The following is a 27,287-nucleotide window of genomic DNA, read 5'->3' on the forward strand; positions in this document are numbered from 1 at the left end:
TTTGCGGGTTGCTTTCGGAGGAGGAGGAGACTCCTTGGCAAGAAATAGGAAAAGAAAGCCGGCCTTTCCCTTCCTCTTGCTTGCCAAGACCACCGAGGGGGCCGGGAGGGGGGCGCGCCGAGGGGAAGGAAGGAAGCAACCAGGCGATCTCAGTTTCTTAGGACGCCATGTCGGACGGCGAGAAACTCAATTTAGATTCCATCATCGGGCGCCTGCTGGAAGGTAAGGGGCTGGGGCTGGGCCGGCTTTGCGTGACTGAAAGCGATTGGAGTGCCCGGGTGGCACAGAGTCCAGGGGAAGGGCGAGCGGCGGACCTTGCCCGCTTTCCGATCTCCCGCTTCCCCTCCCGGCGCTGGAATGTACCACGCCGCCCCCGCTCCAGCGCCTCTTCTCCCGGCGGCAGGCGCTCTCGACCGGCGCAGGGGAGTTCCCAAGATTTCCAGCAGCGGTTTTACTTCCCTGATCTGGGCCGAAGGAGCGAGGAACCGGATCGAGCTGTATTGCGCGAGCTGGCGCCTCGGCATTTTCTCCCACGCGTAAGAGGGATGAAATGGCTCAGAAAGCGCACCCTTCCTTTCCCTGGCGTGCTCGCAGATCGAGGTGTCTCTATTTACTCGGGCGAGGCGGCATTTATAATCCCCTTCAGCCTAGTTTATACGATCGGGAAACCGAGGTCGGTTCAGGACTAAAATCTCCTGGAGGAGGTGCCCCCGCCTCGTCTGCGTCGATTTTCCCACCGCGGCTCGCCTTTTGTAGCCTCTCAAGCGCCGCTTTTGCCAAGCCTCTCTCCTGATCTTCTCGCTAAAAGAAACGAGCCGGATGCCGGCGTCCGGAAGAGACATTCTGCAGGATTGGAGGGAAAGCTTAGCGGGGGGTCGGGGCGGATGCGAGCCCTGCGCCTCGAGAAGGGTGTGCCGGTGCCCGAGGGATTCTACCAGCCTTGGCTGAATGTTCTTGCAAATACGATCCTAGGCATAACAGCGATCGAGCTGCACAAGTGTCGGGGACTCATCCTCTCCGAATGAAGGCGATGAGCCCGACTCAGGCGGGGAGCGGAGTTTCCTAACGCTAACGGTGGAAACGAAGAGATAGATGGATGCCGAATCGCCAGGCGATTCCTGCAGTTGTTTGCTTTGGCTTCTCTTGGGTGCAAAGGGAGGGCGGGGTGAGGCGCAGGTGCTGGCCTACTCCTGGGGAAAGACATTTTGGCGCTCGGTGAGGAGGGGAGAGGCTTAGCCTTGCAGAGGCCCTGACTGAACACGCTGTTCTGGCCTTGAGAGCAGGACCAGAAGTTGAAGCTCTTTTCAGGAGGTTATCTTCAAAAGCTGACCTATCCAGGCATGAAAAGGTAGTTACCTAATTCTCCACGCCCAACAAGAAAGGACGATATATCAATGTTGACTTAAAAGACCCTTTGCTGTTTCAAAAATAATTACAGATCATTACAGCCCCAACCTAAGTGTTCACTTCGGTGTCTGTCTCTCATATATAATTCCGGAGATATGGAGTCTACTTTTCTGCTAACCAACACAGTGGGATTTGGCTTTCCCAGATTATGCAATTGTGTCCTAGTTCTGATAAGCTTGGGATTTAATCTTGCTGAATTTAAATTGTGAGGTGGGTTAAATCTATTCCTGTTGCAGGGGTGGGTGGGTGGAGTTTGAGAGAGATTGGCAGCAGAATAAGCCAGGATTTTAATATTAAGTTTGGATTGTATAGATTTAGGTTGTTGCTTTTGATTCAGAGCTGTTTATTTGCAAGGCAGCAGTGCAAAGAAGAAACCTTTGATTATAAAATTTGATCTGCTGTAACTAGAAATTTGAAACACCATCACTTTGCAATTATATAAGATAAGATAACCTTTATTGTCATTTTTATACTGCGGGCACAAAGGCACACATCAAATTATTATTGTGTTAAGAAGTGTGTTTATTCTAAATGATAGAGGACTGCTTGTGAGGAGAGTGCTGTCATCCCATACTGTTAGGTTTTTACTAGCACTGTTAACTGATCCACTAGCTTCAGAGCCTGCTTTTCATTAAAAACATAGTCCCAAAGCAGAATAAATGTTATACTAAAACAAATATGCAGTTATGAAGCTCCTTTAAGATTTTGCTTACTGTGTGACAGTTCCCCAGTGGGTGTCTCTTGAGCCAATAATGATTTGGTAACTTGTGAGAAGTTAATGTATGTCCTTCAGGTACAGACCTGGCTAATGGATTTTGCCTTTCTCAGCTGGAGAAGGAAATAATGCTTTTCATGTGGGAACAAGGTAGGATTTGGTTATTACACCAGAACTTTGTAGAAACAAAAGAAGAGCAACATGCCAGGAATAAATCCGGGAAGGTAACCAGCATGAAGGTGTTTGCTTGGGAATAGGAGTATCAATTTTTGTTCCCCTAGTGCAAGGATCACGTCCAGGCAAGAATGTTCAGCTCACAGAAAATGAGATTCGGGGCCTATGCCTGAAGTCACGAGAAATCTTCCTGAGCCAGCCCATTTTGTTGGAACTAGAAGCCCCACTCAAAATTTGTGGTAAGCTGTTGCAGTTTTTTTCCTGTCTCTTTCGCTAGAGCTCTCTCAAAATGGTTGCCTCCGTAGGCATGGTCAGTCATAAAAACACATATTGAGCAGAAGATTCTGTACTGGCACTTTCAAAATGAACTGAAGCTTGCCTTTTTCTTTTTATCTGATCAGATCTTTTAGACAAAGCATTGAGCAGCATCTCACAGTTATTTTAATTTTCCAAGCATGCCTATGTAAACCAAGATACTAGAGGGCAATGCCTTGGGTTGCATTGTATCACCTTCCTATTTAATCAATTTTAAAATAGGGCAAAAAAAAATCTGGCAGACATTAAAGATGATGTCTATAGGCACATTGATGCCAGGCTGTCTGGTTCTGGGATAATCAATTCCCAACCTTGCCATTCTCACTTAGGAAGAAGACAGCATATGTATAAGTGCAATGTATAAATTGTTGATTATGTCTGCATTTCTCTTCTTTTGTTTTCTACCATCTCCCAGGTGACATCCATGGGCAATACTATGATTTGCTCCGGCTTTTTGAATATGGGGGGTTCCCCCCAGAGAGTAATTACCTTTTTTTGGGTGACTATGTGGATCGGGGGAAGCAGTCATTGGAGACAATCTGTCTGCTGTTGGCCTACAAAATTAAATACCCTGAGAACTTCTTCCTTTTGCGTGGAAATCATGAGTGTGCAAGCATTAACCGTATCTATGGCTTCTATGATGAATGTGAGTGCATCACACCAATAGACTTACAGAGTGGGAAAGGAGGCCATGTCGTAGTCAAGTATACGTAGATAATGGGGGTAGACGTTTGGGAAATGGTATGTGGCATAGTGTGTCCATGCCACAAGTCCTTCTTTCTCTCCAACCCCAAGGAGATCCCCAACAAATCTTGCAGGAATGTGACTATTCAAAACTATTCAGCTTTTATTTTTTTTCCAGCTAATTTTTTTTGCCCCTTTCCTGCTTTCCATAGGTAAACGGCGATATAACATAAAATTATGGAAGACTTTCACTGATTGCTTCAACTGCCTACCTATCGCTGCCATCGTTGATGAGAAAATCTTCTGCTGTCATGGAGGTGGGGTATCTATAATGTTGGGGTGAGGAAGCTGGTTGCACTACTGATGCCAGCAGTGCTGTAGGCAAGAGATTGAAGTAATGCAGAATTTCTCCAGATGGTTCACAATCTGTGTCAACAGGAAAAGAAATCAAGTCATAGGCAGTGTCAATAGCACAGTGGAGAATTTGGTGTCCTTTGCATATTGCGTAGGCGTGTTTCCTTTGGGAGTTGGAATGAAGTCTGGGAAAAAGTGAAAGACCACATTCACTTCCTATAAAGGGTTTCCTCTTTGATGCAGCATTTTAGATGACAAATTTATTCAGGCCAATTTTGATCCCACTAAGGGATAAGAATTGGCTTAAAGGATTGAGTATGGAAAGCTTTGTCAGATGTATTTTTTCAGTTAATACCCCATACAGAAGTGTGTTGTAAAATAGTGATTCCTGGTACAGCCGGTTACATGTTACCTCTAGTGAGAGCTGCATGTTGAAATAATCTGCTTTATAAATGCAAATTCTGTGTTCCAGGACTATCTCCTGACCTCCAATCTATGGAACAAATTCGGCGGATCATGAGGCCCACAGATGTGCCTGACCAGGGTCTGCTTTGTGACTTGCTCTGGTCGGATCCGGACAAGGATGTGCAAGGCTGGGGTGAAAATGACCGTGGGGTCTCCTTTACATTTGGTTCAGAAGTAGTTGCCAAATTTCTTCACAAACATGATCTTGATCTGATCTGCAGAGCGCATCAGGTCAGAGCATAAAGCAAGTAGGGAAGGGAACACTTGGCTGGAGTGGGAGGAAGGGGTCTGGGAAGTTATGTAGTTTTAAATAGAGAAGGTAGAGCGGGTGAGTGGGAAACATAGCTGCAAAAGCTGACAATGAAATAAGGAAGAATTGAAGCATGTTGGCAAGGGGACATTAGATAGGGTTGAGCATGTGCATATATTTGATTGATGGTTTTTCCCACCCCGGTTAGGTGGTAGAAGATGGTTATGAGTTTTTTGCCAAACGGCAGCTGGTGACACTCTTTTCTGCTCCAAATTACTGTGGCGAGTTTGACAATGCAGGTGCAATGATGAGCGTTGATGAGACCCTCATGTGCTCCTTCCAGGTAAGGACTTTTGAAGATGCTACTTTTACAGCTGTTATCTTTTTATGCACAGAGCAGGCAATAAAAGCTGAAGACACAAGGGTGTGTATTTTGTGACGAAGTAACAACTGGAGGATTCTTGAACACAATGTTTAAGCATCAGATGTATTTAAAAGGGATTTTTGTATCCATTAAATTCCTCCTATGCTACCAAGACTGTGTATCTCTGGTTTATAGTAAACTGGGATACTTGGGAAAACAACTTTCCCAGTTGCATTCTGGCCACTGCATGGGTGGAAATTCAAAAGCTACAGAAATAGGAATGATTGTGGAGTGGGTTTGTTGTTGGGTTTGTTGGTTTTGGAACTGACCAAAGGCAAAGTCATGAGCAGGTTTTAGAATTGTAGCAAAAATACTTTTGTCAGGTTGAATATGCATGTGCACACATATTGTTAATGATCTTAGGTAATAGGGAAATGTGATAAAGGGCCTCAGAAGTTCTTTGCCAAAAGCAATCCCCATATTTAAAAGGAATTGGGCATTATTCCTTTTTCTGTTTTGCATTTACTTTGGTCTCCTTTTTTATATGGTACATGAAGCAGATTAGATATCTATGAGTATATAAATTTAGTCCCATAGTTTTCAAAATAAAAATAATTGAATGTAATGGGGTTGGGTTTTTTTGCCCTATACTATCCATTTATATAAGAAACAGAACATACTGTTCTGGGAACTTGTAGCTTAAAGACCACAAAAAGAGAGAAGTGGTGAGAAGGAATTTGATCTGCAATTCCATGTCCTTAAGCTTGCATTATACTAAGACACTAAGACAATTTATGGCTGTTTTATTTTTGCCACTTATAAGGTATAATGTCTGGAATTGCATTTTCATCATAAGAATTTTAATACATGCTAAATTTCAGGAGGTTTGGTGCTTAGTTTTGTCACCCTGAAACATTTGCAATTATTAGATGAAATCAGTAGGAATTTTTTCACCGGGGATCAAGGACAGAAAAAAGCCTTTAATTCCCACCTCCCTAACCTCTTAACTTTTTTCTTCCTTTCTGCAGATCTTGAAACCGGCAGATAAGAACAAGGGCAAATATGGTCAGTTCAGTGGCTTGAATCCTGGTGGACGCCCAGTCACCCCACCACGCAACTCAGCCAAGGCCAAGAAGTAATGTGTCCTGCCTGCCCTCCATCTTCAGATGAGGGGTCTGGGCTGTCTTGCATAGCGGTTACACTGTACAGCGGCTGCCTACCTAGAATGCTAGGATCCAGCCTTTTTTTAAAGAAAAAATATCTGAATGAGATTGAATACAAAAAAAAAAAATCTCATTCTCTAGGAAGGGAATGTCATTATTTTTGGGGGTATTTTTGATTGACTTTTTTGCCAACTGTGTCCTGATGTGTGCACTCCTTTCCCCCCTGGGGGGTACCACATCTTTTTTTGAATAAACATGTAATATTCTTAATGTAGTTGCTTCTCTTTATAGGGTTGGGAGAAAAAAAGCTTCTTGTTTTGAGACAAAAATACTTTCCCCCTCATTTCTACTTTAAAGCTGGGGAGGCACAGAGTTTCAGGAGGATTAGTGCTTGTCCTGTACAATAAAGTGTATATTCTACATGGATTAATTTGGGAAAACATACAGACGACTGAACAAGTTGTACCAATGAAGTCAGCATCTGGTTGTAGCAGCAGCTCTGGAGGGCTTCCTCTTAGATGGGCAGAAAATCCAACCAAATTCAAGTTATCTAACCGTTGATTTGATGAGGCCTCCTCTGGGGAAATACCTGATAAACTATGGACTGTATTCCCTGTCATGGCTTCTCTATAGACACAATCCTTTGATTAGAACTGTTGCTTTAATCATTTCTCTGCCTAAAAGAAAATCCTAAGAGGGTTTTTTTTCCCCCTGTAGCACACCTGCTCTTTAGAAGCATTGTACAAGACCTTTAATTAAGAGTGGTTTTAGTTTTTAACTTCAAAGCTGGACTGAGCAGCTAGGGCAGTGGTTCTCAACCTTTCTAATGCCGCGACCCCATAATACAGTTCCCCATGTTGTGGTGACCCCCAACCACTTATACATCACCGGGTGCCAGGGGCGTGGCCAAAGAAAAGGAAAAAAATGACGGACAGCCTTGTTTGGCAACCCCCGTGAAATGGTCGTTCGACCCCAAATAGGGTCCCGACCCACAGGTTGAGAACCACTGAGCTAGGGAAAGCACCAGGAAGTAACAAGGTCCAGTCCTTTGCCACCTTCCATATATACTGAATAATGGCAGCTTTCGAAGCCGCCTAGTTTTTTTTTCTCTTCCTTATTTCACTTTCCATTCCCAGATACTTTCCAACTAATGAGAACTTTTGGCAGTAAAACTTGTTAATTACAGGGAATGAGAGGAAAGCTGGCTCCAAACAGTGGAAGGCTCTAAAAGGAAACTTACAAGGTTGGTCTATATTACAGCAGCAGTATGCCCTGACATCAAACACTGAGAAATATGTTTTTTTAATAAAATGAATGTATTAGAGCTATACATTAGTTGCAAAGTCAAAGCAAGAATTGTCTCTCTTTTAAAAAACAAAAACAAAAAGGCTTGGGTGAGATGGTGGTTCTGTTATAATTCTACACTGGAAATACTAGTTCCATGACACTGTTCATTTAATTAAAAAATGCCAACAAAGAGCTGCCTCTGGTCAGAAAATATTCTGCTGGAGCAGATTGGATTAGAATCCTAACCTGCCAAAGACTCCTTGGGGTTTAGAGGTGTGTTGCATGCGCAACAATCCAGAGCTCATGAATCTCCTTCACTGTCTTCTGCTAGTACATCCTGGCTGGAAAAGGAACGAGACCCCACCTGGGACTCACTTAAAACCGATCCAAAGAATAAGGAACGAAACTGCAAAAGAAAATAATAGTTTGGGGGAGGGGAGAGAAAGCTGGAAAGGTGAAAGCATTCTTGAATGTTTCTACATCACAAATTAGTAATGGGAACAAATCTAAAAAGCACACAAAAACAATATTCTTTATAAATGTAGAAGAAAAGGTATAGATGATATTCAGAATAAAGTTTACCATACCTAGAGGCTGAGCGTTTGCCTCCTTTCCCTGTTCCTCCCAACTGCTCCAAAGCTGCTCCCAAATGTACTTTTCACCACACCTCTACCACATACACATATCACCCTTTCCAAGTGATTTCTTTCTTCTTTTTTTAAACTGATTATGCAATAGAATGATTAACAAAGCCTGGCTGCTGCCATTAAAAGTTAGTAAATAATGGCTCAGCTCCAACCCAAGTTAGTCATAATTTAGGATCAACTGCAAGGGATGAATATCTTTGTAAGTATATAAGTTGGTACATAGACCACACTAAAGTACAATCAACTTTCCCACACATTACTGAATGATTCAGAAGTGATTCCATGCATATGTAAACCTAGACCATGTTTTACAAACCGTAATGGCTGGATGTAGGGAATATATAAGTGCCAGGAAGTGATCATGAATGCGGAGGTCATAGGCACTTTGGCCCAGTGTGTTAAGTGGGATCCTGCTATTTTATTGCTTTCAATAGTTGATTGTAACTTGTTGAAAGCAATAGACTAGCAGGATCCACTTAACACACTGGGGCAAAGTGCCTATGACCTCTGCATTTGTGATCACAGGCACCTGCAGGACTGATCTTTTCCCCAATAAATTATCTTTTGAAATTCCCACCCACTTCAGTAGCATCACCCAGACATTGCTCCAGTATGACTTAGAAGCTTCTCTGCTTCTGAACTAAGTGATATGTCATACATTACGGTAGTCAGCAATACACACAAAAGGGGCATGTGTGGGTAGATGCCAATAAGTACTGCAATGGTCACACCTTCCTATATTGAAAAGCACATCTATGCTCCTGCTTCTCACATCCTTTAATGTGGAGGGTCAGGAGGTTCTCCAGGCCAACGTCTTGACACCCTCCACTATGTTTTCATGCACTGAGCAGGAACAAGCTTGCATCACCTACCCTCTTTTGTGGTGGTGTGCCAAGGACAGTGTCCTCATTTTCACTCTCTGATTCCCTGGTCTCAGAACTGGGATGTCTTGTGGCGAAAGCACGGCTGGGAGATGGTTCTGTTTCATCGCATGTGGTTTCCATGGCTATCATGTAGGTATCAATGTCATCACTGGTAAAGTCACTGGCTGGGGCAACTGGCTTGTGAGTGCTGGAAGAGGCAAATCGGGGCAGGCCGTTAGCTACAGAGCCTAGTTGCTTTTCTTAGAGTAGGTGTCCTGTTTATCCTAGGGAAAGCCTTCCTTGGGAACACCTGGTTAAGTTCTTACCAATTAAATCCGCAGCCCAAACATCAGGGGTTTGACACAGCCTGATGAATAGCAGGAAATAATTAATTTAAAGCTGAAATATTAAACAGTTCCCAATGTAACCAAACAGCCACGGAGATCCTTTAAGATGGTTCATCAAGACTGGGGAATGATAAAACACCTCAGCTGAAAGAGCAACAAAACTGCCCATTTCAAAGTGACACCACCTTCCTGTATGCCAAGATGGAGGTCCTGTTAAATGCTCTGTTCTTTTCCAGCAACTCGTTTTATCTCTGAGTCAAGGAGGTTTAGTGCAGGAGGTAGAATATTTCTTACTTGGCTGGCAGATGGCTTTCTGATTCGGAAAGGGTGGCCAGGACCAGTTGTAGTTCCAGCACAGGATCCTCCACAGTAAAGATAGCTGGCCTGTAAAGATAAATATGGGAAGGGTGGCCATACATATTTCAACTGGATGGGAATCAAAGAAAAAGCAACAACAATGGAAACATGTCCAAGCTGACCAAGCCAAGGTATAGAAGTCTCTGGTGAAGCAGAACAGAAAATAATGTTCACTGATGCTTACAAAGACTGCCTTTTTTAAAAGAGTATAGGCAGGATGGTTACATCAAACTTGGGTCTCTGAGAAGCCTCTCTGGAAACACTCAAAGCAATCCTGTGAAACAATATGGATACCCTCCAGCGAGTGTTATTTAATATTTACTTTAAAATGGCCTAGTGTCACTGTAGGAGGATCTATTTGATCATTAAGCTGCTTAAGTCCTACCTGCCAGGTTCATCGAAGTGGATATCAAGGGAAAGATTTGAGGACTCAGCAAAACTCAAGAAACCCTAAAAATGGAGAAGGAAGAGAAAAGCGATGAAGCAGATTGGGAAGAACAAACTCAGCCTGCCCCACAGAAGGCAGGGAGCCAGACGCATGCTCACCCGGAACTCCTTAAGGCAGAAAGTGACTTGTATTTCTTGCTTGATGTGGAAAACCTGGAACTCGTCCTCACTCATACACATTTCCGTCACCATCATTCGACTTGGCTCTGTCACACAGAGATGGATCAGAAAACATCTCTTCCAGTAACCACTTCTCTCCGTTCCATACCACTTTCCATGAGAAGGCACAAGAGACAACTGCAGACTGCTGAAGAGTGTCAGGTATTTACAGCCACCACCGCTAAAAGGCCCTCAGGCTGGAACCTTCTAGCCACGGCAATTGTTTCTTAAGGGAGGCTAAGGGAACCTTGCCTTGTCAGGTTTGAGGGAGGAGTTGGAAGCAAAGCCTGGTGGGCAGCTCACCTGTGTCTTCTTCTAGGTAACTACGGAGAGTCACCTTCCCACCAGGGCTGGCACCCAGAGTCACCTCAGCCAGATTAAGTGGGAAATGAACCACAGCATCTGCTAATAGCCTAAATTGGATGGAGAGAGGCAGGAAAAAGGCTGAGTAGAAGAGGAAAAACTTCATAGCTGAACATCCCCAATTCCCTTCTGTACTTATTGTTTTAGTAACGTAATTGGGACAATAGCATTGACTTACACCAATAACCATTTGCTCACACAACATATTCTTATATGCAATAAGTCAATTTGGGGGAGGGGAATGTATAATCAGAGTTGCCTTGGTGAAAGGCATGGCATATAAATTTAATAATTAAATAAAAATAAATAATTTCCAAAACATCCTCCCATCTATTTCAACATTTGTAAATTATGCCATGCTGACACATTGCCTGCCGTATTGATAAAGTGGGCCTCTGAATGGTGGAATTCACTGTGCAAAAGATGCATACAACATATACATGGGCAGTATTGTCAGCACCATTCCTACGGATGCATTTGAACCATAATAGCCTTCCATCCCCCTGCACTAAATTTTCTCTGTCATATCATGATCCCACCTGGGAGAAGCACGCAGCAAATGGGCGTATTTTGTTTTGTCAAAGACAGCCTGTAACAGTTCACATTCCTGGAATGACAAATCGTGAGTCTTGACAACCCCTGCAATGAATATATAAGTGGGAGGGAGGGAAGGAGGTGGGGAGAGGGAGAGGGAGGGAGGGGAGAGAGAGAGAGAGAGAGAGAGAGAGAGAGAGAGAGAGAGATTACACTGACTAAGACATCCTTTCAACCCTGGTTTGTTGATTATGCCATAGTTCACTAGATCCCATATAAGATGAAACAAAATAAACCCCAATACTTGAAGCCAATTAGATTGTCAGGGAAAATGGCGTAAGCCAGAGGTAGGCAACCTTGGCTCTTTTATGACTTGTGGACTTCAACACCCAGAATTCCTGAGCCAGCATGGCTGGCTCAAGAATTCTGGGAATTGAAGTTCCCGAGTCATAAAAGAGCCAAGGTTGCCTACTCCTGGCCTACGCCATATCTCTCAGAAGGTCCTGAGCTAATGCTGCTGGAGATGTGATAAATTTAAGAGGGAAAAAAAGCAGCATTTGTTCCTTTCAAGGACAAAAGGAAAAAAGGTAACAGTGATGAGGGGGGTGGAAAGTAAAAGCTTCTGATGAAATATGTGCTCATTAAAAAATGAAACACTTTCCCATGCATTCATTAAAGATAGTGCTATTAAGACAGTTCATGCTTCTTCCAGGTTAAACTCAATTCACAAGCCAGCCATTCCCTGTTTTATGCAGATCACAAAAGCTAAAATCTCCTTTGATCTGAGCTCAATTCACTGTGGTGAGTTCATAGATATGACCACACAGGTTTCTTAGCATTAGTAGAAAAGTTAGTTTACTACTGACACCTGTATTTTTTTTCAATGCCCCCATGTAGCTTATAGCCCAGGCATTCTGTGATAATTTCCCATCCACAATGCTGCTTAGCTTCCAAGCTCAGATTGTTAGAGATAGAGTTCACAATAACCTGTATCTGTGAGCACAACACACGTAGACCCTTCTTAGATAGCGCACAAGTAGTATAGATACATACAGATAGATGCAGATAGCTATCACCAAATCATTTCACATGCTTCCAATCTGAAATCTTGGTAGATTTTGACGTGAAGGCTCAAGTGTTCCAAGTGTTTTAATATTTTTATTTTAGTGGCTGTACCAAAGGCACCCTGCTATATTTGCACAGTATACTTTTGTAAAATCATTTTTCCTTAACAAGATATTTTTGAAATATTGTAGAACAAAGGATATATTCGGCTTGCATAATTTGGAGGCAGCTAAGCACATCACCGCTACTGTACAGAAAAATGGTATTCACAAGTTCAAACTACTTTTGCTTTTGTACATGTGAGATATCCTTTTTTTCCATCAACTAAAATGCAGTTAAATGAAACTACAGAAGCACTTACAGTATTTGTGTAAGCACTGAAATTAGAAAATTAGGGGTAGTATAGTACCTATCAGCAGGGGCTGATTGTGTATTCCTTCATACATTCTTTCTATGTTATGCTTCTTATGGATGAGAGTGGGGGAAAAAACCCAAACTAATGACTAAATCACTTTCTCTGGTTCCAACTTCTTAAAACTGCTAGAATTTGCTGGCAGTGTGGCTGGAAGTTCTGTTCCTGGCTCCTGAAGGCATCAGATACACATTTTTCACTTCCTTAGCCTTCAGCATATGAACAAACTCTGAACTCTTCATTCAACATTCAGGATCTTTGCAGCCTTTTATTACTTCAGTTATAAAGTAATGCAGGCCTGTGGCTTTTAATATTGATTTTTAATAGATTCTTTACTCTTGCCTGTACTTCTTTTTCCAAATTCATTTGAACCACTCTTGGGTCCTGCTCTCCCATTTAGATATGAATAAGCAGTAAGATTCCTGAACCACGGGTGATCATTCCTCCATTCAAATGACCCCCTTTGTGCTGTCTAAAGTTAAGCCTTTTCATGTTCAAGGAGGGCTCTTTTCCAGTGCTCACCATATTTGCAATGCAGTTGCACGCGGAACCGGTTCCTCTTGGGAGTCAGTGACATGAGACATTTCTCCACTGTCTTTTCCAGAGCAGGAATTGAGCGGAATATAGCTAGGAAAGACTGCAAGGCACAATTGTGTAAGATTGTTCTTCAAACAAAAGAAAGTCACTAAGAGTGCTGCATTCTGCATAATGCTTGAGTGTCAAATTAGGATGGGGAAGATTCAGGTTGAAACCCCAAAATAGCTTTTTTTTTTATTGAAAGTTTTTGAATTTTACAAAACAAATCCCTTCCCCAAACCCCCCAACCTCCCATACCCTCCCCCCTCTCCCATACTCTCCCTCAACCTTCCCAGAGCTGAGTACAGGCTTAATTAAAATTTTTCAAAAGAAATAAGAAATAAAAAAAAACTTAAAACACATATAAATCCTAAACAAATCTAAATACCTTAAATTTAAACACATATTATAATATACTCTAAACCTTTTCTAATATTATACTTATATTATTATCCATCATCCTATAAAAAATCACCAAAACACAAATTTAAACATTACTTTCTTTAAATATCTATACATACAATATAAAATCTAATCTAATCTCCCTCTTTCTTTACTCTAGAACACAAAAATAAGCATATAAACATTCATTATACCATTAAGACTGGATACTCATTTAATTAGTTAAACTAAATACTTATATTTAAACTTATCTAAAATTTAATTAAACAAATTAACTTCTCTTAAAAATAATAATAATAGAAAAAAAGAAAAGAAACCAATCTTTAAACAAACTATAGTATACTCTAGAACCTTTTCATATCATTTATATTATTATCCATCATTTTATAATATACTCTAAGCCTTTTCATATGATACTTATGTTATTATCCCAAAACACATATTTAAACATTACTTAAGACATTAAAATTCCCTTATACCTGTTTAAATCTTTATCAATAACAAATTCCTCCACAGTAAACACATTCCTTCTCTTATCCATACACCTCTTAAAGGTATTTCCATTCTAAAATTTTCATTCAGTCTCCATAATCTTCTGTCCAATAGCCAGTTACATCCACTATAAACACAATCCTTATCAGTCTCTCTTGTCCATAAACATCGAAAAAAATGCATTAAAATCTGCCCTTGAAGGTCGCTCCAAAAAATGAGGACAGTTTACAGACCAAATGGTTGGATCTGCCTATGTTGCTGACTTGAAAAGGATGCAGAGACTGCAAGAACCCAGAGGGGGAATACTTACTTGAGTTTTGAGGAATACTTACTTGAGTTTTGCACACTCTCTGCAATGTTTAAGAGCATCTCACCTTCATGAGCACTTTGCATCGGAAAGCAGCGACATCTGGGTCTGACCCAGATTCCCCAGCCTGGTAGTGCTGGAAGAAGAGTGAGGTGAACAGGAAACAGGCATAGGCAGAGCGAGATGTGTTTATTGCACGCAAAGACAACTAGAAAGATAAAAGAGGAAATGACAGTAGGATAGGAAATAATCCCCATCTCTCCAGCCTTTAGTTTTCTCTCAGTGTCTAACACAGGGGTCTTCAAACTTGGCCCTTTTATGACTTGTGGACGCTGGGTGAGGAGTTCTGGGAGTTGAAGTCCACAAGTCATAAAAGGGCCAAGTTTGAAGACCCCTGGTCTAACACCTAGCAGCTAGGGGAGGAATGCTTGGTCAGATGGGGTCCAGCATTATATTATCCCACTCTGTGTCTCCCACATGCAGAACATGGAGCAGTGTTTCTCAACCTTGGCTACTCTAATATGTGTGGATTTCAGCTTCCACAATCTCCCAGCCAGCATGCTTACAGTAAACAGCAACTTTATACCAGTATTTCCTAGCAACAGTTACTAGAGGCATTCTGATTCTCTTTTTCTTCTCCAATTATTCAGTGGACTCTGACCAGAATTATACACAGTGTGACTGCTGGCACGCAAAAGAATTAAATAAAAGCATTCCCAGATAATTTTACATTATTTACATTCCCAATAGTGAAATTTGCCATTCACCACAGTGCAGCCTACTGAGGTTGCTATTTTCTTTCAGTTACCTATACCACTCATTTCCTGGTCAGTTACTACATACCTTGTAAAGATTCAGCATAACTTGTCCAAACATGAAACAAACTTGAAAATAAACTACACAGACATACTAATTTAGACTATATTGTAGCCCTGCTTTGGTCATGACAGTGCTTACCAGGACTTTATCTTTATGCAAACAAAATTATTTCCTGGCCACCTAAGGGATATGCCTCTAATGAACAGGTCATACATTGTATGACCTTAGCACAGATTTCCATTATATCTTGTTCTATCTTTCAAAATATATTGCAAGTTTTTATGTATTTTTATATATTTCTGCATCAGAATGGCAAATGAATTTAGTTCCTAAAACCCAAGTTTTCCCATAACATTTTATATTTAACTTTTTTTTAAAGTGCATTAAGTCTTCTGTGGAATATATAGCACTTTCTCTTTCATATAACTGTAGCTTTCCATTTACATAACATTCATTGTAAAGTTCTCCAAGCCCAGCAGATATCTCTAGGTCTCCTCTTACCCCTTCTTCTAGTGGTTCAATGTAGATTTCATCTCCAATCCGGGAGAGAGCATGTACTGCTTTCCCCAGGGCTGCACAAGGGATAGAAGAACACAAACAACTGGATAAAGTGAAGTCTCATACAGTGTGAAATGCTGTTTCTTACACTAGCTAGGAATCTGTGTAGAGGGAGATTACCCATCACAACTCCCTCCTGCTACTAATTAATTATTGGGATTTATATGAAAGCTAGGTTTACTTCTTTATTCTATGGTTCTCGGTGGGGAAAAGGGAAGGATGCATGTAATGTTAACAGTGGAGAAGACTAAAGCCAAAAATGATCATCCTTTCTCTCTTTAATCCTGCACTTGTTCTTACTCTTTCTATCCTGCAAAGATTGTTATTTTACTGATGAAAAAGCTCCTTTAGAAGTATCTTCTCTCTACCAATACTCCTGTTTTTGGAAGGACCAGATCAGAAATTAATACACACAAAATTTAGGACACTCACAAAGTTGGACTCAAAGTGGCAGCTGACATCTTGTATGCCAATTGTCTCCTTTTGTGAACCATGAGGCCCTTGAGATAGTCACTCACATTCTAGTCATCTTGTGTGTGGACCACTGCAATCTACTCTACATCAGGTTAACCTTGAAAGTTATTCAGAAGTTGCAACAGAATGTGGCATCGTGGGCAATTATAGTTGTATCTCATCAGACTTATGTGATACTTTTGATCCATGAACTACACTGTTACCAGGATACTTCTGGTCAGGGCTTTTTTTGTCATAGAATGCACCGGAACAAAGTTCCAGCTCCTTTTTTCAACGGATTTTCCAGATTTGCGTTCTTTTCCTATTGTTGCCCTTCCTATCCTCGTTTGCTTTTGAAAATGCCCTGCTGGCGGTACGGTGAGAGCAGGGTCCCCTCCGGCGCTGTCTGCCTCCTCTAGGAGGAGCTGGAGCACCACAGTCAGAGCATGGCTTGATTGGCTGGGTCAGACCATGTGGTATAGAAGGCAATGGTGGCGGTGGGAGACACATAAACATGGGAGGCCATCTTTCACGAGAGGGTGAGCGAGCCTTTTGCCTTCCCTTACAGAAGGTAGGATGTGAGGTTAAAAAGAGGTGAAGTGAGAGGAAAGAAAGGCGTGGAAGCTTGCCCAACAGTGAAACTTTGCTGTTTCGGTTCCTTGGGTAGTTCAAAGGCTGGGATGTCTACGAAAATCTCTTTTAAGTCTTTTATACTTTATATTCAAACTGCAGAGAGGAAGAATAAGAATAAAGCCAATGTCTTGTGATTTGGAGGTTTTATTATTAATAATAATATATATTAATGATGTATTGGTCAGATGTAAAGGTAGATCTACAGTATGAGGTTTAATCAGATCTATTTATTAAATTGGGTTTAACTTAAAGGTCAATTAAAAATAGTCTGCTCACTGACAAAGTTTCAACTTTAATTTGTTTTAAGTCAATATCCATATTAAACTCCAAATGTAAATTTTTCCACCTTGTTTGACAACTTCTTAAAAATAATTTAATCTTTTACAAGCAACCAAATTTTGTTTTATTGGGCCAATTTCATTCCACATAGAAAGCTGACATTTCCACTCATTAAACTAAATGGGTATGTCAGTGGTAAATGTTCCAAAAGATTAATAAAATGCCTTCTTGTGATTTTAAGCCACACAGTGCATGGTAACATTAATAGTATTAACTTACCTTGAACAAAATCCTAGTCTTTTAGATACAGTAAAAATTGAAGGTAAACCTTGTAGGGTAGGCAAGGCGGGTTGTATGACGTGTGTGAGTTCCAGCACCTTTTTTTTTAACAAAAAAAGCACTGCTTCTGGTTGCAATTCAAGATACTGGCTATTATCTATGAATACTTCATTACTGTAGTTATCAAGAACCATCTGTCCTCTGTGGTTTCTGCCCAGCCCAGATGATCATGCTCCTTGTCCCATCCATTAACAGTGTCATCTGATAGGTCCTTGAAACTTTTATCATAGCACTTGGCCTTTGGAACACTAACTCACTTGAGATATGCTTGGTGCCTACTCTGGTCATGTTCAAATGAGCTCTGAAAATCTACTTTGTTTCTCCAAGTCTCAGATTAGAGTAGGTGATGGGTCCTACATGTTTGTCTTTTAATGATTGCTTTTCCTATGGCATTTGGGTGGGGGTTTTTTATTTGTTTTAATGGCACCGTATGATTGTTTGCACTGTATGTTACCCAGGGTTCTTCTAGAGCAGTGGTGGCGAACCTATGGCACGGGTGCCAGAGACGGCACTTGGAGCCCTCTCTGTGGGCACGTGTGCCATTGCCCCAGCCTTGCCTCCCCACACAACCCCCTCCTCACCAGTAGCCCCCCTGGAGGAGAGTCGCCCCCAAGCGTGGCACACGTGGAGCAGCACAACCAAGGACATGGCAGCCAGGCAGCGTAGACAAGACTCTGCCCTCACACCCCATCACGCACAGTTAATGCTGCGGGGCGCGGGCAGAAGGAGTGGCGGGCCCTGGGGGCGGTGAGTGGCCCTGCGGGCAGGCGGGGTGGGGCCAGTTTTTGGGCACTCGGTCTCTAAAAGGTTCGCCATCACTGTTCTAGAATTAAGTAACTTTATAAATTTTTTAAAATAAATAACTAAATAAAATTGTTGTACATAGTTCACCTTTCACATTGCCTCCTGTAACTGTGCACTTCATGCCAAAGAAGAGATGTCACAGAGAACTCTAGAACAACTGGGAAGAAACAAAATATTCACATGATTACTTTTCATCTAATGTCCAGTAAGTATTTCACAAAGAAGATACTAGAAAATAAGAGAAAATCTCACACACACACACACACACACACAAATGCACAAAAATTTCATTTTTTTACAATAAATCCACATACTGTCTATTTAAATTAATAAGCTTCATTCATTTTAGGCATTTGAAGGGCATGGGATTTCTACTTTGCATATTTGTTTCCCAAAGTTAGCTGCTAATTTAACGTATAAATTTAAAAAATAATACATTTATATAATACAAAATAATTACAGAATCACTAACAAGAGTATGGAAACGATTCTCAGCTTAATTCATGGAACAGAGTTTCCATGTGAATTGAATAAGGCAATGTTATTCCAGTGCAGTGGTGTCATATTCGCCGCGTCATGTGACGTGTTGCGACCTATCACAAGTTTTTTCCCCTTGCTGGAGGTGGGGTGGGTGCGGCTTCTGCATGACGCATCCGGCCTGTGGGCTGGCAGTTTGACACCCCTATTCTAGTGGAAGAAAACAAGAAATTGACACAGTGCCAAGCCTTGGATAGAAATTATAGAAGTATGTGGAAGTATAGTTCCATGGAACTAACACATAGAACTAATTTTCTATGAAGGCCTGCTGCCCACCTCCAAAATTGTCCTGGAGATCAATCCTAGCCTGCCTAGGCATTGGTGGCGAGTTGGATTTTGAACAGTTGCATGAAATGCATGGAAGTGAAGTATTTAGCTTTTATTGTTCAGAAAGTGAATAATGAAAGTTGCAATATTGCATTTTTTCACAATCCGTCTTAAGATCAAACAATGTAACACTGAAGGTGTCATAAGATCCTCTTTATACCACATAATGTAACACATATAACAGTTCATAGCATTTGGGTGCCAAACAAACTGTGGTTTCAGGAAAGGCTGTGCGGTGGTTTTACTTTTGGAAGAAACTATTCAGCATCACTGACTTATATAAAAAAAACCCACCTATTTTACATCTTGCTTATCATGTGTTCACCTAAATAGATGGAAAATTGTCAAATGTGCTTTTTAGAATATGAATTTAAGTTCAAATTCCATTTTGTGCTTATATGTAGGGAGTTCTCGACTTATGACAACTGAGCCCAGAATTTATGTTGCTAAGTAAGAAATTTGTTAAGTGAGTTTTACCCCATTTTATGACTTTTCTTGCCACACTTGTTAAGTGAATTATTGCAGTTGTTAAATTAGTAATACAGTTGTTAAATGAATCTGGCTTCCCCATTGACTTTGTCAGAATGTCACAAAAGAGGATCACATGACACTAGAACACTGGAACCATAATAAGAATCAGTTCCCAAGTGTCTGAATTGCGATGATTTTGCAATGGTCGTAACTGTGGAAAATTGTCATAAGTCCTTTTTTCAGTGCCATTATAACTTTGAATGGTCACTAAATGAACTATAGCAAGTCTAGAAGTTGCCTATCTGAATAGCTGAAAAACACCAGCCTTGCTTCTTCTTCGTCTTTTCTTTTAATGGCTGTTTCATAAGATCATATGCCTTAACGAGGTATGGAAAAATTGGTTTAGCATTCTGGATACATAGATGGATGTAGATGGTTTGACAGTTCATATATAGGCAATTGCTAGGAGAATAATAGGATTTATTTCAGTAGAACAATTTGGTTGTGATGCTGACCCCATCCTAATTAGAAAAGGAGATCTTCCCTTAGGAAAAAGGAGATCTTTGGGACAAATTCAACAAATATTCTAAGCAATACTATCCATCCATCCATCCATCCATCCAAGAAAAGATACCTTGGTATGAAAGGCATCAGTCCACCGACGTCCGAATGCTAAATTTCCCACCTGGACACGTATTTCGCTATGCTCTTTGGACACAAGACTTCACCACCCCACCCCAAAGCTAAATACTGCTGAATGGCGACCCCAGGCATGAGAAAGAAGCTGAAGCTCCATAATCCTGTCCAGAAAAAAAAAAAAGGACTACACAAAAAGAAAACACCGTCTAAACCTCTTCCTATTATAATACACTAATTTCTTCTTTTGCCGCTTCCCTCCAACAGCAACGCAAACAACCAACCTCTTCTCCACCCACCCTGCATTCTCATTGGACAATACGACGGCCAGGTCCTGCTGGGAAAGCACGTGGGAAAGTCAGTGAAATCTCATTTGTGGAGTTTCACCCACGTGATCAACGCCGAGCTTGGACCGGAGGGTAAACTGCAGTTTCTCGTCATTTCAAACGAAGGGGAAGGGAGGGGGTCAGATTGAGGACTCTTCTGATTCTTGTTAATCCTTTGATTATGGCTGCAGTCCGAGAAAGGGGAGGGTTTACGCCTGCGCTGAATGAACCGAAGGAGGAAGTTACTTTGCAACGGGGGATCTCGCCTTGCTTTTAAGTAGCGAAAAGGGCAAGGTGGTCCATAAGATTGTCTGGGACGCTACACATCCTCTTCATGACCTGTTTTCCTTGTTACCGTCTGGGAGGAGGCTTCGTGGTATCCGAAGAAGAACATCCAGATATAGCCATAGTTTCATTCCATACAGCATTAACCTTGTGAACTCTCAAGCTTCCTCCTTCTGTTATATATTCAAGATGGACAGTATTTAATATTTATTTGTTATGTATATGTAGGGGTGAGGATCTATACATTAATGTTGTATATAGTATGTTTAGGTATGTGTCATGTATGTGTTTCACTTTGAGAGCTGGCAACTAAATTTCATTTTTGGTGTGTGTTGTTATATCCCGTTATTGATAGAATTATTCAACTTTATTTCTTGATAGTTTTCTTGATAGAACATTATTTGGGGAAATGATATTTTTACTTTTCTGAACTTTTTGTATCTGGATACGTGCCCTGTACTAGATAGGCATGCTAAAGATATTTGTTTTATTTTAAAGAATGTTTTTCATTAGTTTAAAAAAATGAGCTGTGAAAAATGGAGAGGACAAAAAACAACAACATTACATTTACGTTACATTTAAGCCATCTCAAGAGCAAGACATTGGGTTTTATTCCAAATGATCTCATTTACTTCCCATCACCCCATTTACTGTTAAATAGGACCCTGAAACTGCACTACAATATCTAGTAAAACTCATGGATTTCCTTTTGAAATTAAAATATCTTATTAATTCAAATAGATGTGTTAAAACTAGAGTATATTTGCAGCAGGCCATAAGTAAATACCTGGGGTTAAACCTGGCTCCTAAATTGCAAAATATAATTGAAAGGTAATTATAACTTCATTGCATCATGCATGGCTAAATCAACTATCCTACAGTATGCACTCAGAAAAAAAGTACTGTAGCTTTTAATAATATCCTGTGGAAAGTCACCCCCCCAGAGAAGGAAATATTAAAAGGGGAGAATATTATATTTCCTCAAAGGATCTTAGAGGCAGAAAAGCATGCCCAGTTTTTCTTAATAGCCCCAAGTCTCCCTCACCCAAGCAAAAACCAGCTCTGTAGAAATGCAGATGTAAATAATCAATTTAGCAAGGTTGGAAGCCTCCAGCTAGAAGCTTAGGAAGACAAAGAGACCTAAAATCTGCATACCCAAACTCTTAAGATAGGACATAATAGGATTAACTCACAGATGGCAAAGGGGCACACTCAGGTCAAAGTACATGACACAGGAAATACAAAGCCCCAAACAGGAACAGGAAACAAACTCAAGAGCCCCAGAGGGTATAAAACCCACTCCCTACATGTGCTCCCTCTTTTTTCTTCCAGAGCCATCTTTCTATCTGGTTCTCTTCAATAAACTGCAACCTTCTTTTTAAAGCAGTTGCCATGTTGTTTATTCCCGGCTTGGACTGAACCATGATGAAGACTTCTCCTTCAACAATCCTTAAGAGATTTACTGTATGGACTCCAAAATCAGGAATAGATTTGAGGGTATCTAGTTAATTAACAGAAGCATTCATTATCAAGTAACAATAATCAGTCTTTTTCACAATCCAGGCAAGTAACTTTTCTTGGTTTTAAACTGACTGCAAACATGTACCATGAGATAAATTAATTCAAATATTTTATCTTAACTATATTATTAATCCAACTGGTAAACTAAATTAACTCTGTACAGGGAATCCTGTACATTTTCAGAATATAAGACTGCATCATAAACAGTTTCTGAAACTTGGAGGATTTTTTTAAAACAAATGTATTTTAGTTATTGAAATAAACTGGATGTCCTGTTGGAAATGCCTAAATAAAAACTAAATAAAGGCTCAAGCAAACATTTAACCCTCAGTAGTTCTCTACTTATTCAATAGAAACTTCTTTGTCAAAAATTGCTATTTTAGAACAAGTGGGGGGAATGGATAGTATGAGAGTTGTATTAGGCACATTTACAGCAAATTGATTGGCTGATGTGCGCAAGATTTACAAAGGATATCACTTTGGGGCTTCATCTTTAATCCATATATTCTTAAAGATGCATTACTATAGAAAAAATATATTTTACATTCTTCAGCAAGTTACAATTATTCTCAGGTTTATTCTATACAAAGCTATAATTCTGAATGGTCTTTTTCTTTGGGATCTGCCAGACCCCGTTTCCAACAATAAACATCCTGTCTTTGCATTCTTTTCATATTTAAATACATTTTTTATTTTTAAAATATTTTTGTTCATTTTTATAGTTTTCATTCAAGACATTTGGAATTTTTGTGGAAGAATGGATATAAATAAATTATTACAGAAGGCTGAAATATATTTTTGGTGGGAAAAAACAGAATCTGCCACTTTTCATCTTGCTGGCTTTTTGTAGAAAGATATTTTGTTAATGTTTTTCCTGACCGGTAGAGGGCGGTCTGCAACCATTGCTTCGAAAATAGGTGCTTCCTGTGAGTGCAGGATGTACTTCAGATGGGAGAGAGGCTTAGAAAGATGTAAGTTGAGTGGAGAGATAGATATAAGAGGTATGTTGGGAAATAAATATGTTTTATCTATGTCCTAGTATTCAATTTAATTAAATGGATGCATGTAATTACAATGGAAATTTTCCCAGGAGCATGCATTTTCACAAGCATTTTCACTTATTTGTCCATTACTGATTGAATTCTCCTATTTCAGAAGTTAAGAGTTTAAATGGAGAATGGATGAATCTGGAAATGATCAGACTAGGGATGGTTAGTCTACCATAATCCAGACGTTATACTGTGCTGCTAGTCAAAGACTGAGATATGCATATACCCAATTATTTAGGATTATTATCCACATAGTCATAAAACATAATAATAAAATCCACTGTAATGCATTCACACATATATATTCATCAGATTGCTCCCGTTTAGGGTAAGCTATGTGCAAAATCCTGAAAAAGCATTAGAAACAATAAACCAAAGGAAAGTAGGACAATCGTTCTTCTCAAGAAAAAGAAAATAAAAGTAAATCTAGTGTATATCAGTACCAATCACTATATTTCTCCATATATTTCTGTTCTTGTAAATTGTTGCTTCCACCACCTTAGGACGCCATTTTATACACTGCCTTTTCTTTAAATCTCTCTCTTTCTGAGAATTTCTTCAACTTTATCCAACAATGAGTTTCCCATTAACCCTTTTTTTATCGTCCACTCTTCCTTGTTTTGTGATTTTTCCCCCTTTCTATTTGATTAAACCACCATCATGTACTTCTTCTGCAGTGCTCTCTAATTCTTTTGTTCAGTCTACATTCTTACAGCAGCCATTCATTCTTATCTCATTTTATTTTGCATTTGTTTAATATCTTGTTCTTGTGTAAAGTATTCATTTTACTATTTCTCCTCACATTACCTAATTCTCACTTCCATATAACAAAATGGACAATAATGCTCTTATCACAATCATTTTTATGCTTTCAACACATATTCATTCCTTGCAACAGACTATAAATTATTATCTACCATTTTTTCCAGGATTTGTACATCTTAAAGTTTCTCAGTTTTCCTAGCTTTTAAAGCATTCTAGCAAAATACATAAATTCATCTACTTGCTCTAGTTTTTACTATTTACAATTTTTCTTCATTTTTCCTCTTAACCTCAACTACTTTAGTATTTGATACATTAATTTTCAGATTCATATTCTCAATTAGATCATACAATGTGTATCATTGTTTTCAGTCAACAACCTGGCATTATCTGCCTACAAAATATATGCATTCACATTTCTGTGGAGAAAATAGGAGGAGAAAGGTGTGTTCGCAGTAGTGGGATTCAGCTGGTTTGCACTTCGGCAGAACCAGTAGCTAATTTTTTGTTGTCCAGGCCCGGATCGGACTTCCGGAAGCGGCATCCACACAGAGAACCGATTGTTCACATATTTGAATCCCACCACTGTTTGTTTGGATATGTTCATTGCCTTGAGTTATTTGTAAAAATAATAAAAGTGGGATACAAATAAATAAATACAGGAGGAGAGAAGGAAATAGTATTAGGTATCTTTCCTACCTTGAGTTATTTATGAAGAAATAAAATTTGGGATTAAAAATATCAAATAAATAAGTAAATAAATAAATTTCCCTCAGGTCGATTTTATCCAGTTTCAGTTGTAATGGTTAATGCTTATGAACATGATAACTGGAGCCACAAAATAGCTATGTGGTTTCTCATCTACAACCCCCCCCCCATTTTCAATAGTAGCATTAAGACATTGGAGCACTTTCGTATTTCAAGTAATGGCTGGAAATATGATCATAGAGAGATTTCGTTTTGGTGTCAGGCAAGAGCTTTGCTTTTGTCGACCTTAGGAAAAATCTGTCCACATTTGGGCAGATTGGAAGCCCCCAAGACATTACAGGGTATGCATGTTTAGCAGAGACCTTTAAGAACCTTTAAGAACTTGGCAAGAGAAGTTGCCAAGTTGTCTGCGCTGAAAGAGTACCAAAATGAGCTGGGATGTCTGATGGGAATCCACAGAGAGGCTCTTCCTGGCCACCAGGAGGAGGTGCAGTGCTGAAAAAAAAGGGGGCATCTGCAGATGGCAAAATCCTTCTTTCTGCAAAGGATAAGAAAAAAAAACCAAATGAGTGAGAGACAGAATATAGAGGAAAGATGATTTTGGTACAGTTTTTCTTTGAAAAATTATGGCCCATCTATATACTGGGAAAGTTGTTTCCATGAAAAAGGAAATGTATTTGGGGGGGGGGCATTTTTTTATATGAGATCCCCAGGATGGGATCTCGTATAAAGAAATATAAATTATATGAGAGCCTCAATGTGATCATTGCGTTGAAATGCTATTGTGTAGCTTATTGTGTAGTCTTAAATAAAAGATTGTCCCTCAGCAATAGGGGGCTAGGTTCTCTTTGCAATATTACTGAAACACTTTGCATGGTTTATTTGCACTGGTGCTCAGCCTGTTGGAGATAGTTTAGTAGATTCCTACCTGAACAGGGAAATTGCACTAGATAACATATAAGGTTTCTCTCAACCCCAATAATTCTGTGTTTCTTGATTCTACAATTACAGAATTTGATTTCACATGTTATGAAAGAGAGATAGATCACCAAGAAGCAGTGCATAAAGTATGTCTGAAATTGTAGAGAGTGTATCAAGAAAGTTAAAGATCGGAATAAGCTAAGTACTACGAAAAATAAAAAAAATCAGATTCTTCAAAATAAATTTTAAAAAACAATTACATGAATTAAAAATGAATTATTTTGATTACATAAACTAGCTTATAGAAAGAAGAGAGCTATGACATAACTTTAGAGAAAGATAAGATAAGGTAAGATAAGGTAAGATAAGATAAGATAACCTTTATTGTCATTTTTATACTGTGGGCACAATGGCACACATCAAAAATGAAATTTAGTTGCCCGCTCTCAAAGTAAAACACATACATGACACAAACCTAAACATACTATGAACAAATATGTATAGACCCACATCTCTACATATAGGTAGCAAATAAATATTAAATATTGTCCATCTTGAATATATAACGGAAGGAGGAAGCTTGAGAGTTCGCAAGGTTAATGCTGTATGTAAGATGTAAACTTAACAATTGAATTTGTTATAACTGCTATAAAGAAGATCATAAGCTACTTCTTTATATCTTTTTTCTTTCTTTTCTATTTTTCTACTTTTTCTTTTTGCACTTTAGTTTTTTTATTACTTTTTCTTTTTACTTCCTCTTGGTATTAAGTTTGAATTATTTTTTTTCTTATTTTTCAAAACCTTAAATAAAATTATATTTTTAAAAAGAATTAATCACAGGGCACTCACAGAGGACAACCAAATGCTAACACATTACTCCTATTTGGTCTCTGGGAGGCAGTTTGTGGTCCACCACAAAGCAGTTGTGAAGACAGAACAAAGAGGCGGGATTGAAGCTTGAGATTGACAGAACCATGGTCAATGGATATCTATTTACTTGGAACCTAAATCTCCAGAGACAGATAAATTGCATCCTAGGATATTAAAGGAATTTGCTCATGAGCTAGCCAAATGTTTATAAAGTCTGAGAAACCCTGGTGAGTGGTGAAGTGGCTGATGATTGGAAGAGGGCAAATATTACCCCTATCTTCCAAAAAGAAGAAGAAAGAGATTCCAAAGAACTACATACCAGTCCATTGACATCAATATCTCATCAGATTCTGGAGCAGATGATAAGGAGATTAATCTATTAGTACAGTAGTTACCAGACTTCAGCAACAATTTGTGAAGAACAAGTCTTGCCAAACTAATCTTTTCTTATTATTGGTTAGCTAATTTCCTTAGTAGATTGTAAAATGCTTTGCAAAAATAAAGATATAACAGAGTTATGTGCAAAATTTCCATGATATGGTAATTAGCAAGTACTGTAGGAGCTGGATGGCATGATAGTTAAGAGTTACATACAGCAGGCTCAAAAATCATATTCAAAAATAGCCATCAATAGCTCCTTCCGAAACTTGAGTAAGTTGAGGAATCAAATGGGGCACTGGATCTTTCCAGGTTTTTATAAATGATTTGGATGAAGAATTTTGAGAAAATGCTAGCTAAATTTCCAGATAACTCATAATTGGATGGGATCGCTCCAGAAAACATATAAAATTCAAAACTATTTTGATAAACCAAATAAATGGGCTGAAAAAAATGAAATTT

General features: G+C 39.6%; 2 protein-coding genes across 2 annotated transcripts; one reads left to right on the forward strand and one right to left on the reverse strand.

Moving 5' to 3' along the window:
• The first annotated feature begins 28 nt into the window (after positions 1 to 28).
• Positions 29 to 6,161, forward strand: PPP1CA (protein phosphatase 1 catalytic subunit alpha). The gene is made up of 7 exons (XM_039341032.1): positions 29 to 222; positions 2,404 to 2,535; positions 3,027 to 3,257; positions 3,508 to 3,612; positions 4,122 to 4,345; positions 4,573 to 4,707; positions 5,757 to 6,161. Exons 1-7 carry the CDS (start codon positions 168 to 170, stop codon positions 5,865 to 5,867), a joined length of 993 nt encoding a protein of 330 aa, XP_039196966.1. The 5' UTR covers positions 29 to 167; the 3' UTR covers positions 5,868 to 6,161.
• A 1,013-nt stretch (positions 6,162 to 7,174) lies between these two features.
• RAD9A (RAD9 checkpoint clamp component A) lies at positions 7,175 to 20,299 on the reverse strand. The gene is made up of 12 exons (XM_039341031.1): positions 20,004 to 20,299; positions 18,122 to 18,191; positions 15,470 to 15,540; positions 14,217 to 14,357; positions 12,895 to 13,009; positions 10,901 to 11,000; positions 10,302 to 10,411; positions 9,939 to 10,045; positions 9,778 to 9,842; positions 9,330 to 9,419; positions 8,698 to 8,896; positions 7,175 to 7,584 (listed from the first exon to the last, which is right to left on the reverse strand). Exons 2-12 carry the CDS (start codon positions 18,153 to 18,155, stop codon positions 7,480 to 7,482), a joined length of 1,137 nt encoding a protein of 378 aa, XP_039196965.1. The 5' UTR covers positions 18,156 to 18,191; positions 20,004 to 20,299; the 3' UTR covers positions 7,175 to 7,479.
• Positions 20,300 to 27,287: the final 6,988 nt, after the last annotated feature.

The sequence above is a fragment of the Crotalus tigris genome, unplaced genomic scaffold (assembly GCF_016545835.1).
Source record: "Crotalus tigris isolate CLP2741 ecotype Arizona unplaced genomic scaffold, ASM1654583v1 scf7180000017764.6130737, whole genome shotgun sequence".
Taxonomy (NCBI): Eukaryota; Metazoa; Chordata; class Lepidosauria; order Squamata; family Viperidae; genus Crotalus; species Crotalus tigris.

Bases quoted from the DNA above. Each gene is read 5' to 3' on its own strand.
- PPP1CA (XM_039341032.1), top strand. From the start codon at position 168: ATGTCGGACGGCGAGAAACTCAATTTAGATTCCATCATCGGGCGCCTG. The intron at 2,536-3,026 runs GTAAGCTGTTGC...ACCATCTCCCAG, and splicing joins AGCCCCACTCAAAATTTGTG to GTGACATCCATGGGCAATAC. The intron at 3,613-4,121 runs GTGGGGTATCTA...TCTGTGTTCCAG, and splicing joins AATCTTCTGCTGTCATGGAG to GACTATCTCCTGACCTCCAA.
- RAD9A (XM_039341031.1), bottom strand. From the start codon at position 18,155: ATGAAGTGCACAGTTACAGGAGGCAATGTGAAAG. The intron at 9,843-9,938 runs GTGAGCATGCGT...CTCCATTTTTAG, and splicing joins TCTGCCTTAAGGAGTTCCGG to GGTTTCTTGAGTTTTGCTGA. The intron at 7,585-8,697 runs GTAGGTGATGCA...TTTCTTTTGCAG, and splicing joins GCACACCACCACAAAAGAGG to TTTCGTTCCTTATTCTTTGG.